Source organism: Agelaius phoeniceus, chromosome 4 (assembly GCF_051311805.1).
Source record: "Agelaius phoeniceus isolate bAgePho1 chromosome 4, bAgePho1.hap1, whole genome shotgun sequence".
Taxonomy (NCBI): Eukaryota; Metazoa; Chordata; class Aves; order Passeriformes; family Icteridae; genus Agelaius; species Agelaius phoeniceus.
This window is the reverse complement of record NC_135268.1, coordinates 56174784-56185905: the sequence shown is the minus strand read 5'-3', so window position 1 is coordinate 56185905 and position 11122 is coordinate 56174784. Positions and strand designations below refer to the sequence as shown.

Here is an 11122-nt window from a genome sequence, read left to right as displayed (position 1 = left end):
GCCCGTCCGCGCGGTGCCCGTCGGGACGGAGGCGGGGCCATGGCGGCGGCGGCGGGCCCGGAGCGGCCGCGGCCCGCAGCGCTCGCCCTGCTCGGGCCGGCGCCCGGCGCGCCCTGCTGCCCTCACGGTGAGCCGGGCCCGGGGCTCATCTCCCCAGCGTCCCTGTGCTCAGCTCCCGCTGCGCTCCCGGCGCGGGCTGATCTGCTGCAGGCTTGCGGAGGCCGTGTTCTGGAAGCTCGGCTCTTGCAGCGGAGCAGTGAAACAGGGCTGCAGGTGTTCCCTGTGTTATCTTATCCTCGCGTTTGTCCCTAGGTCCTGCACTTCTGTTTGTGAAGACCAGCCAAGGAAAAGAGGAAGGAAGAAGATTCTATGCTTGTTCGGCTTGTAGGGATAGAAAGGATTGTAACTTTTTCCAGTGGGAAGATGAGAAGGTAAGAGAGCACTGCTGAAGGCTATGCTAAAGACTCAGGGCTGCCAAGGTCATCAGAGGCCTGGAGCATCTTCCCTGTGAGGGAAGGCTGAGAGAGTTTGGGTTATTCAGCGTGGAGAAGGCTCCGGGAAGAGCTGATAGCAGCTTCCCAATACCTGGAGGGGGCTCCAGGAAATCCGGAGGGGGACTTATTGCAAGGGCGTGTAGTGGAAGGACAAGGAGTGATGGCTTTGAGCATTCGGAGGAGAGGTTTAGATGAGATATTAGGAAATTCTTTACTGTGAGGGTGCTGAGGTACTGGAAGAGTTACCAGGAGAAGCCGTGGATGCCCCATCCCGGGAAGTCTTCAAGGCCAAGCTGGGTGGGGTTCTGAGCAACTTGGTGTAGTGGGAGGTGCCCCTACCCATGGCAGGAGGGTTGGAACTAGATGATCTTTATGTGCCTTCCAACCCAAGTCATGCTATGGTTTTATAAAACATTGGCGATTTTTTTCTCTCTTTAGCAATTTAAAAGGTATATTTTATTGTGGAAATCTCTGGTAAGTCCTATTTTCTAAACTTGGTGTAATAATTGATATTTAGCTGAGCACTTATTTCTGTCAGGAGAACATGTTTCAAATACAGCTTTCAAGAAAGGCTGTGTGCATTTTGAGCAAACCTGGCATTTGTTATTCTATTGCCAAAACATATAGGAAGTTTGCCAATGCTTTGCAATGTTGAACAAAATTGGGTACTTCTGATCCCAAGATGCCCTTGTTTCCCCTAATTAAGACAGATAAAATCTATTGGATACAAACAACAGTGGGGTATACAAAATGCTGAGATGGTGGGGCTTGGCATGGTGCTCGGTAGTCTCAGAATATCTGCAGCAATTTCTCTTTGTCATTCATTTTGAATATCACTTGTATTATGATGTCTTTTCTTGCATTGAATTTTACTGTTGTCTCTTTAAGTAAAACAGTTCCATAAGTTTTGACCAAATGTTTTGAAACTGTTGTGAAACCATGAGTATGTCTTGTGGGGACAAGATAGAAGACTCAGAGAAGAGTGTGAGAGACTGAAATGTTAAAAGACTCAGGTGCAGATCATAACAAGGAGCTGTCGTGCCTTAAAAGTGATTTCACACTAAAAACTCGGGCAACATTTCTACTGTCATCAGCTTATCAGGATCAGATCATAGTTCTTCAGAGGGACCACAACTGCTGGCACACATTAATGGAAAGGATGTCTCTTTCTGTCTTCCTCAAAATCACCTTTTGAATTTTTCTCTGAGTATTACATGTGATAGGAGAATGAAATGCATAGTTTAAATTCACAACGAGAGGCTTGTGTTGTTTTGCAGCATGCCCCTGTGCTGCAGACATACTTGTTCTTCTGAAACAACAAAAGCAATCATTTCTCCTTGCTAAGTAGCTAAAGCATGAGACATTTGATGCACCCTTTTTTCATGTTGAGATTTGATGTACCACACACAGCAGTAGCTGTTAGTTTTATAACTTTTCATGTATGCAAATTTTACAGGTGTCAGAAGCTAGACTTGCAGCACGTGAAGAATATAATAGAAGTCAGCAGCCTTGTTTTACACACAGACAGAATGTGGACAGGTATTGTTAATGTATATTTTCTGCAGTAAAGATGTAGTAATATAGGTAGGTTTAGGTACTCTGAATGTAGGGATAACATTTCAAGATTCTTTAAAATATGAAAAGATGAATTTGGGCAAATAAGAATTGTTGTATGGCAATGGAAAGGAAATAGCCTGAAACACTGAACTAGAGCATGGTATTTTCATCCCAGAAACCGGGGGGAGGGCATTGGGGTTTTTTCTGGGGGTATGTACAGTTATTCCTGTGTTAGTGCTCATAGTGTGCTTACAAGAGGTCAGTAGTAATTTCTGTTAAAAAAGATTTATTCCTGACTTTAGTCTACAAAAGAAACAGGCTTAACATTGTGAAAAGAAGCAAAGGTAACATAGTAACAAGTGATGCCTGAATTTCATGTGTAAACATACAGGACTTTGCTGATAGTTGATGGTGTCTTCACTCTGTAATCCAGTTATTTTATGGAGATTCCCAGTATATTTGGTGGCAATATTTTATGCATTTCAAAGTGTCCTTTGAAATTTTTTTTAGAAATAATACTTCATTCTTGTGGAGTTTTGTGAGAGCAATGTAAACTGCATTGTCTGTTTAAGTATCTGAACTCCTAAAATATAAAAAAAACCCTCCATAGCTTCCCTTCCTCTTTGAGAGAGGCTTTTTCCAAACTTTGTTCCCTATTGTCTTTTGTATTTAAAGGTACAAGAATTTTGTTCTGTTGCCATTATCAAAGAGGAGGTTTTGCCAGGAATGCCAGCAATTGCTTTTGCCAGCAGAATGGAAAAAACATTCAGATCACCAGCTCCTGTGTGATATCACCACTGCCCAGCTGAAAAATCCAAGTCAGCTTCTGTATCCGCTGGAGAATAAAAAAACAAATGCACAGTATTTATTTACAGACAGAAGTTGCCAGTTCCTACTGAATCTCCTTATAGATTTAGGATTCAGACGAGTCCTCTCTGTTGGAACACCCAGGTACATCACTGAGAATTGTTACACTTTCACATAGTATTTCTGTCTCAAAGCTGTACAGCTTACTAATGATTATAGTCAATGATTTTCCCATAAGAGGTTCACTATTGGTGAGCCTCTATTAGTTGGGATTATCCAAGCATTTAGTGGGGTCTAGCTTTAAAATCTTAAAATACCAGAGAAGACTGTGGCAACACTGCCAATAACACACATACACACTTCACATACTATCTATGATAGTTATGGAAGTGACATTGAGTTTCTTACCTTGTGATTTTTTGTGTGTGGTGATCCAGGGGACTCCACTGACTTGTCATCTTTCAAGACTAACCTATTTTTCTAACTTGGAGTACAGGCCAAACGGAATCACTGAAGTTTAGGGTCCTCAGTTTTCTCTATCTCTTTGTATTATGTTTAGTAAAGTACCAGGCATTCTTGTCTTGCTAGATCATTTCTGAAGTTGGTCATTATGTGTTAAATTTCTTCCAATTATACTTCAGGCTTCATGAAATGATCCAGTCAAAAGCATCACAAGAAGAAGAATTCAATGTTAGAGGCCTTCTGCTAGATATTGATTTCAGGTAGGTTTTAACAAATGTTTACATATCTGAAGAACATATACAAAGATGGGTGTTCTTACTTTAAGAGATAAATTGGTGGTTGTTTTCCCTTTCTTGTCTCTGTATCTCTGTTCCTGTATGCATACACAAATGGCATCCAATTGATGAGAAAAGTAAGTATACTTAATAATTTCTCAGTATTGGTATGTGTTGTCAGTAATCAGAACCCAAACATGATGTTTCTCCTGAGGTTTGTTTTCACTCTAAATATCCTATCCTAGGATAGACAAAACGTTATTTATATTTTTCTACTCCTATCAAAACTTATTTTACAGGTATTCACAATTTTACACAGAGGATGAATTTTGCCACTACAACATGTTCAATCATCATTTTTTTGGTGGAGAGGTAAGGTCAAGTATTTATTGAGTGCTTTGGTAAAAACGTGCATGTTGTTGATGCAGAATTTTGTAGGAAACTCATGACTACTCTAGTAGAAAACATCATGGGAAAACATGAATTAATTAAGAACATTTTAATAGAAGCAGCAATTAAGGTGTGTAAACAGCATTAGTTAGCATAAATGTAATAGTCAGCTTTGAATTGAATGGAAGAGATTACTGGAAAGGAGACAGTTTCATTCTTTGATTTTCAGTAATGTTTTATATGTTAGCTGAACAGGGCACTTGTTTTCAGTCCTTCAAATCTAGGTGCATTTTTTGTGGCTTTTTTTTTTTTTTTAATGCTACCCAAGAGGAAATTCACCTCCACAAGAGGGAAGCAAAGTTCCGTCATCATAGTTGAAACTTCTGCAGTGATTGGTTTATTACCAGAGACAATGTTTACAGTTCTTGAATAATGATTTCTGGGAATTAACCTCTGTTTCTTACAGGCTGCACGTGAAACTTGCAGGAAATTCTTGTGTGAAGAGAATGGTGAAAGAGTCATTATGGTAGCTGATCCCCCATTTGGAGGTTTAGTGGAAGCACTGGCTTCTAGTTTTAAAAAACTGATGGCAATGTGGAGTGAGACAGAAAAAGAAGGTATGTACTACAGCCAGATGGGTGGCTTGTGCTGTAACACCACTTTAAGTAAAAAGTACCTATTTATAAGTTTGTAATTTTTGCTACTCAGGTGAATGTGAGCATCCTCATGTTATAATTTCTAAAGATGAACTATCATGTACCTGATTTACTCTCCTGATATTTTTAGTTCAGTAATGCCCAATTCTCAAAGTCTGTCTTAAAAACTTTTCCCTTTTTTTTTTGCAAATCTACTTTGCAATTAAAATGGGCTTTAAAGGTAGAGAAAAATAAGCTATCAAACCAGTATATTTTCTTAGCAACCTAAGTGGATGTCAAGAGTGTAATTACATGGCACTTACATCTCCACATGTACAATATGCCAAACCTTTCTGTTGCCTAAGAGATCTTCTGCCCAGCATGATGTACATATCCACGTTTATGTATTTGGAATGTTCACTGTAAATTTCTCATGCTACATGTACTATGTTTTTCTCCTATGTACACCAAAGTTTTTTCATTACTAGGTCATGACAACAGAGAGATGCCCATGTTCTGGATATTTCCATACTTCTTTGAGTCTCGCATTCTTGACTTTTTCCCGAGCTTCAGTATGATGGATTACCAGGTATGGCTGAACCCAGTGACTCTGCTAATTATACCAGCTGTGTGCAATGTGAGAGGAATATGAGTGAAAGCAGGTGCAGTGGCAGTGCTTCTCTGTAGCTGGGCCTTGTTTATGTGAAGCCTGGATTCTGTATTTCTATTAGTTGTATCTGTGATAACTTGATCATGTTCCTATTATGTATCTTTAACTCATCTGTCATTTATCCATTATCTCATTTCTTCTGGCAGGCTTTCAGTATAACAAATTTGCACTAATTGTGACAGGTGCTTGTTGCAAAGGTGAGAGGTAACTTGTATGTTGAGTACATAATGAGTGTGCTCAATAACAAATGTACATAACAAATGAAGAGTATTTTTATTCTTCACTGATGTTAAATGTCAGTGGGTAGTGCCCAGCCTAAAAAAAAATATATATATATATTACAAAACTAAGGTCTTTCATCTCCAAAACTACTGGGATCAGAGTAGAATTGCAATCATGGAAATGTTTGGAATTAATAAGTAAACTTGTCAGTGATAAAGCAATGATCTGGCATCAGCTTCTTCAGTATTGTATCCATTCTATGCATAGTTTGGGCACACCTACTTCAGTGTGTTTTGACAGCTCAGTCATGGGTATTCATGATACTACAGGTTTATTTTTTCATGTAACAACTCTGCATGAATTTTGGCATTGATGTTCTGAACAGTGTGTCTTGTAGAATGAAAATTGTTGAAGAAAATGGAAAACTCATGCTAGGCTAGACTCTGCATTCCTTGAGAGTTTTTGTGACAAGTCTCTGAAGGCAGTGCTGGAAAAAGCAGGCTGATTGGATTTGCAACTTTGTAATTTCTCTGAGATAGGTTAAGATGTCATCTCTTGTACTGACAAGCCAAGCTGTATAGATCATTTTTTTACAGCAGGTTGCTCTTGTAATCAACTGCAGTGTTATCTTACGTATCCCATGCAAACAAGCAAAAAGGAATAAATACAATATGATTATTGAGTTGTAGTGAGTCTAGCCTAATACTATGTTTGCACAAATTTACAGGTAAATGAGACAAAAAACTTGATGTATAATTTGTAATCTGATTTGGGGTTAGAGTCTTGTATATAAACACGAAGATTTCATAAGGCACTTATAAAGATAATAAATATGTAAACAGCTCTGCCTGTGCTTGGCATTCAGTTTAAGAATCTTTTTTATGGTTTTATTTTTCTAGGTAGACTATGATAATCATGCACTGTATAAACATGGCAAGACAGGTCGTAGACAGTCTCCTGTCCGTATTTTCACAAACCTTACCCCCAGTATGATTGTGCTTCCTGAAGAAGAGGGATATAGGTAAGATATATTAATGCTCAGGTGACTTTTGAAAGAGTGTCTTTTTTCTTAATTAGGGCATAAAGTCTCCAAAGGAGTTTGGGATGGTGCTGTTCCATAGTGTCTTGCCTAACTTGGATGCCGGCCTTAAGACCACATTTTTCTGTCTCATTCTAAAGTTGCATATTATATAAACAATGTGTAGGAGAGCTGAAATGTCTAAAAAGACATTTAAATTTTTCAGTGTGGAATTATGAGATTCCTTATTTTGTCTGTAGGAAATACTGTCTTACATCTACAAGACAATTTTACAGCTATGTCTGACAATCAGCTGTTAATACAGTACTAAAAAAACGAACTTGTAAGACAAGCATCAAGGAGAGAGAAATTTAGTTTCATTTACTACTGATGCTGTTGATAATTTGACCTGAATTTTACTGTGTCGATGTACTGTGTGTAAATGGCCTAAGTGCTCATTTGTGCAGCAAAGACAGAATTTTTAATTCAACAAAGCGATTTTGCAGTCCTTATATTAGTGGTTAAGGTTGTATAAAATTAATTGTTTTGTGAACAAATAGGGGACCAGTACATCTTTTTCCCCAGATTTTGCAGTGTATGTCAACGATATGTTAGTTCTGGTAACCAGCACTGTGAGATATGCAATTCATGTACATCAAAAGTAAGTATTTTCACTTCTTTCTGAATGGAAGTTTTAGCAGTAGTCAGATAACAACCTCTGTAATACTTGCTTTGGTAAAAACCTGTTCTGATACTGGGTTCCATGGGAAACCCACAGCAGTTCAGTTTCACAGATTTATTATTACCTTCACAGTACATCTTCCATAACCCACTGAGAATTAATTTCTCTTTCCCTAATTCCTTTGTGTTGCAAAGAGAACAGGACAAGTTTGCTGCTTGCCACTTAGACCAGAGCTTACCCAGCTGTGGTCTGTTGACACATGCGTTTTTGCTCATGCTTTTAAGTTGTAGAACTTGCTAAATTTCAAAATTTCATCTGTGGTTTTCACAGATTCTCGGGACTGTTGTTTCTGACTCACAGTCCTTCTTACAGAGGAGTTGTTCCTGTAAACAGTGGGGACTGTACACTAGTAGTTCTATTTTAAGATAGAATCAGTGGGGGGTTCAATAAACAAAACCATTTATTTGCCTTTTGTAGGATGGCAGACGATGGAAACATTGTGTTCTTTGCAAAAAATGTGTAAAGCCCTGTAAGTACAGAAAAATATTTTCTAAATAAAAGTACATTTAGTCCAAAGAAACTGAAATTCCAAACCAGAAGAGAAAATATTCTGTGAAAGAAGTAAAATGTAATTCAGAAGACATAGAATACAAAAAGTCTCAATTTCACACAAGTTACTATTCTTTAGTTTAGCTGTACTTGCACTGTGTAGAAGTGGAATAAATTCTTGCCATGGCACACTAAATCCCATTTATATTTATCATGGCAAAACAGAAATATTTCCATTTGTCATATAAGTATTTCCTAATTTTCTAAACTTTAATTTCCTAAACAAGTAGGCAAGTACTAAAATGTTTGAGAGATCATGATAAAATTATGTTTCATGCACAAATTTAGTTGCATTTATACCTCTGTATAAATTGCTGAAGCCATTATCTTTGTTACTGTTACAACAATCAAAATATCTGAGTACATTGTAACATCTGCACTATTTTTGTTTTGAAGATGACACACAGGATAAAAGTTCTAATGGCAAAATAGTTCACACTTAATTTGACAGTATGTCTAGTAATGTGCTAAGGGATCAGAAAGTGACCACATCTATCTTTGTAAAGCTAATCCAGAATTAAACACCTGGTAATGTGGCCTGTGTTTAAAGCTTAGTTTCAGAATGTTCGTTTTAAACTTCTCCAAGATCATAAATCATGTTATCTATTTTGCAGCTTGGTTTCACTGTAACAATTGCAAGTGCTGCACTCTTCAGCAGCACAGCTGTGAGAAGACTGACAGTGGCTGTTTCGTTTGTGGCAAGGCAGGTCACAAGCGCAGTGCCTGTCCCAGTCTGTCCCGCAGCAGAGCAGCTTGTCAGTAAGTGTGATACTGCATTAACACAGTGACATACAGCATTCCAACGAGATGAGATCTTATGGCAGGCAATCTGTTCAGAAAGAGATGATTTTCCACTTTAGGTATTACTGATGTCAGCTTTCCCTATTGCCCACTTGCTGCATTGCTGGGGAGTATATACTGAAGGGAGGGTGGGATAAAAGGCAGGTCACTTACTGGGGCTCCCAATTCCCTGTCTGTGGGTTTTCTTTCAAAACTGATTTATATGAATTGAAAACTTGGTGACTGCTGCATGGAGCTCTGTCAAGATGACTGAAAATTGAAGTAATGGAACACTTTTATCCCCTTTGAATTCCTCATGAAAGGGCAGAGAGAAGAGTCCCTATAATAAGAGTCACTAAGAGTCACTAGTTATTGCTTCCTGTCTCTTTTGCTTTGTTGTAGCATATTCTGCTTTTTTTCCTTCTGGTACTTCAGGTGCTTTTTGTAGTATGATCTAAATCTCCACCATTAATGAGGATCACATTGAGTACTTTTATTCTTCCATGATTTTCCTTTTGTTACATACAGAACAACACTGTACACATACCTGTATGTATCAGAGAGCCAAGTGAATGGTGTGTGAAAACATTATGAATGTTTTCAGATGGAACTAACTGAAAAGAGGAAAGGGGATTTGCTAAGAGATGATCCAGCAGATGGCTCAGTCTTTCCAGTTCAGGATAATTGATTGCACTTATTAATTCCTCTCCAGAGTAGTGGGTTTTTCTGTGATTTTGGACTTGAATGGCTGTAGCAGTGGAAGGCAAATTTTCCCTCCCCAAAGCTGTACCTGTGTTACATAGTGAGACTCAGACCATTATCCTCTTGGATCAGTATCCAGAGACTCATTAGATGCCTGCTGGATGGCAGATGGGTACAGGTGTATTGCTTCATATCCTACTGATACTAAACCAGGTTTTGCTTAGGGAATATTAGACACAAAAAGCAGTAAAAAAGGTTTCATTTTATATATCTCTCAAAAAAAAAATTAAATCTCTTAATGTTTCTTTTTTCTTGACTAAAAAATTAAAAAGAATGCTAAAAGAATTTCATGAAACCTCACCTGTTTTTTCTATCAAGGAGGATACTGTTCTGTCAGTTATGCTAGAGTGGTTTTAGTACTTTCAGGCCATCAGTTATTTCTTTTGCTGATTCATTGCAGAAGATAACTTAGATTTCTTTTTCTAATAAAAATTTTGTATGGTTGTTATAATTACTCAGTGTTTTGCATTATGACATCTTTTGTCAGAGACAGAAAACAATCCACTTGCTAGTTGTATTTAGGTCCTGTACTAATTGCAGGATGCTTCCTACTGGTCTTAAACTTCACATACTTTCTTCTAAGTCTTTCTATTATATATGCATGCATTATATATTCAGCATGAAACTCTGTGTGCTTTTTTGTACTCAGTGAATGAGTTTCTTGTTTTCAATATCTGTGTAAATTTAAATGCTGAATAAATACATAAAATGAATGTATAATGGCAATAAAGTGGACAGATTTCTGAAGTTGAAAGACCATAACATTTTGAGATGTAATGTTCATTGTCCTTTTTGTGACAGTACTTCACATACTGCCACATAATTCATAATGCACACATAATATACTCATTTAGAATACCAGCAAATGTATTTGTACAGAGAAGTGTGTTTTTCATTTTATTCTAATCTCTATGTTCCTTTTTTTGCTTTACAGACCTGACAAAAAGAAAGGGCAGAAAACTCGAAAGAGAATAAAAATGGGGATCTGTAAAAGATTAGCTGTGAAACATGCTATATTCTCCAAGAGGAAAGTAAAGAATAAGAAAAAAAAGACATGAGTTTTCTTGCTGCTGCATAGTTGCTCATTTATTTTTTTATTGTCAGCCTTTTGTTCCATTTTCTAAAAATGTAAGTGCTAACATCCAGAATAAAACCTGATTGACTCAAGTGACAGTTCCTTTATTATACATCATTACTGGTACCAAAAAAAAAAAAAAGGCAACCCCAAAATAGCTAAGTGAACTATCACAACCCTTACCATGTATTTGTATAATGTGATAATTTTGTATTTAGGATTAGCTGTTTGTCTGATTTGGTGGGTGTTGGATGTTATGGGTCTCACTGAGAGGTGAGGTACTGGCTGATGCTCTGGTTTCATGTTGGTATTGGAGGATTTGGGGCAAGGGAGGAAGTGAGAGTAGGTGATGGGAAGGCACAGAGTTCTAGGAATGCGGTCTCAGTTACAGTTGTGAAAAATGCCAATCACTTGTTTTTAAAATCTTAAAAGTTTAATAGTAATAAAATGGTTATAAAAATAGTAATACAATTAGAGTAATAATAATTTGGACAATTTGGATTAGGACAGTATGAGACAATAGAAACAAAGAGTTATGGACGTCCGGGTACCTTTTTCTGGGCATAAGCCTGAAAAAGGACACCCCTCAACAGAGGATTAACCCTTAAAAACAGTAGCCTGTTGCATATTCATACATCTCATACGTGATGCATAAATTCCATTCAAACACAGGATTCTGTCAGG

At 37.8% G+C, this 11122-nt stretch overlaps 1 protein-coding gene across 2 annotated transcripts; it reads left to right on the top strand.

The window, feature by feature from the left end:
* Window positions 1-2: 2 nt before the first annotated feature.
* ZCCHC4 (zinc finger CCHC-type containing 4) lies at window positions 3-10530 on the top strand. 2 transcript variants are annotated; one of them, XM_054633157.2, is made up of 13 exons: window positions 3-127; window positions 313-431; window positions 1951-2033; window positions 2727-3002; window positions 3500-3580; window positions 3895-3967; window positions 4452-4602; window positions 5109-5209; window positions 6412-6533; window positions 7116-7191; window positions 7690-7741; window positions 8436-8580; window positions 10298-10530. In XM_054633157.2, exons 1-13 carry the CDS (start codon window positions 40-42, stop codon window positions 10419-10421), a joined length of 1491 nt encoding a protein of 496 aa, XP_054489132.2. In that variant the 5' UTR covers window positions 3-39; the 3' UTR covers window positions 10422-10530. The 2 variants fall into 2 exon arrangements, with proteins under 2 accessions (XP_054489132.2, XP_077033765.1); XM_077177650.1 differs by lacking the exons at window positions 7116-7191; window positions 10298-10530 and having other exon boundaries at window positions 8436-8575.
* The last annotated feature ends 592 nt before the right edge of the window (window positions 10531-11122 follow it).

Coding starts and splice junctions, on each gene's coding strand:
- ZCCHC4 (XM_054633157.2), top strand. CDS start 40: ATGGCGGCGGCGGCGGGCCCGGAGCGGCCGCGGCCCGCAGCGCTCGCC. Junction 5,210..6,411: donor TCAGTATGATGGATTACCAG/GTATGGCTGAAC, acceptor TTATTTTTCTAG/GTAGACTATGATAATCATGC. Junction 7,192..7,689: donor GCAATTCATGTACATCAAAA/GTAAGTATTTTC, acceptor TGCCTTTTGTAG/GATGGCAGACGATGGAAACA.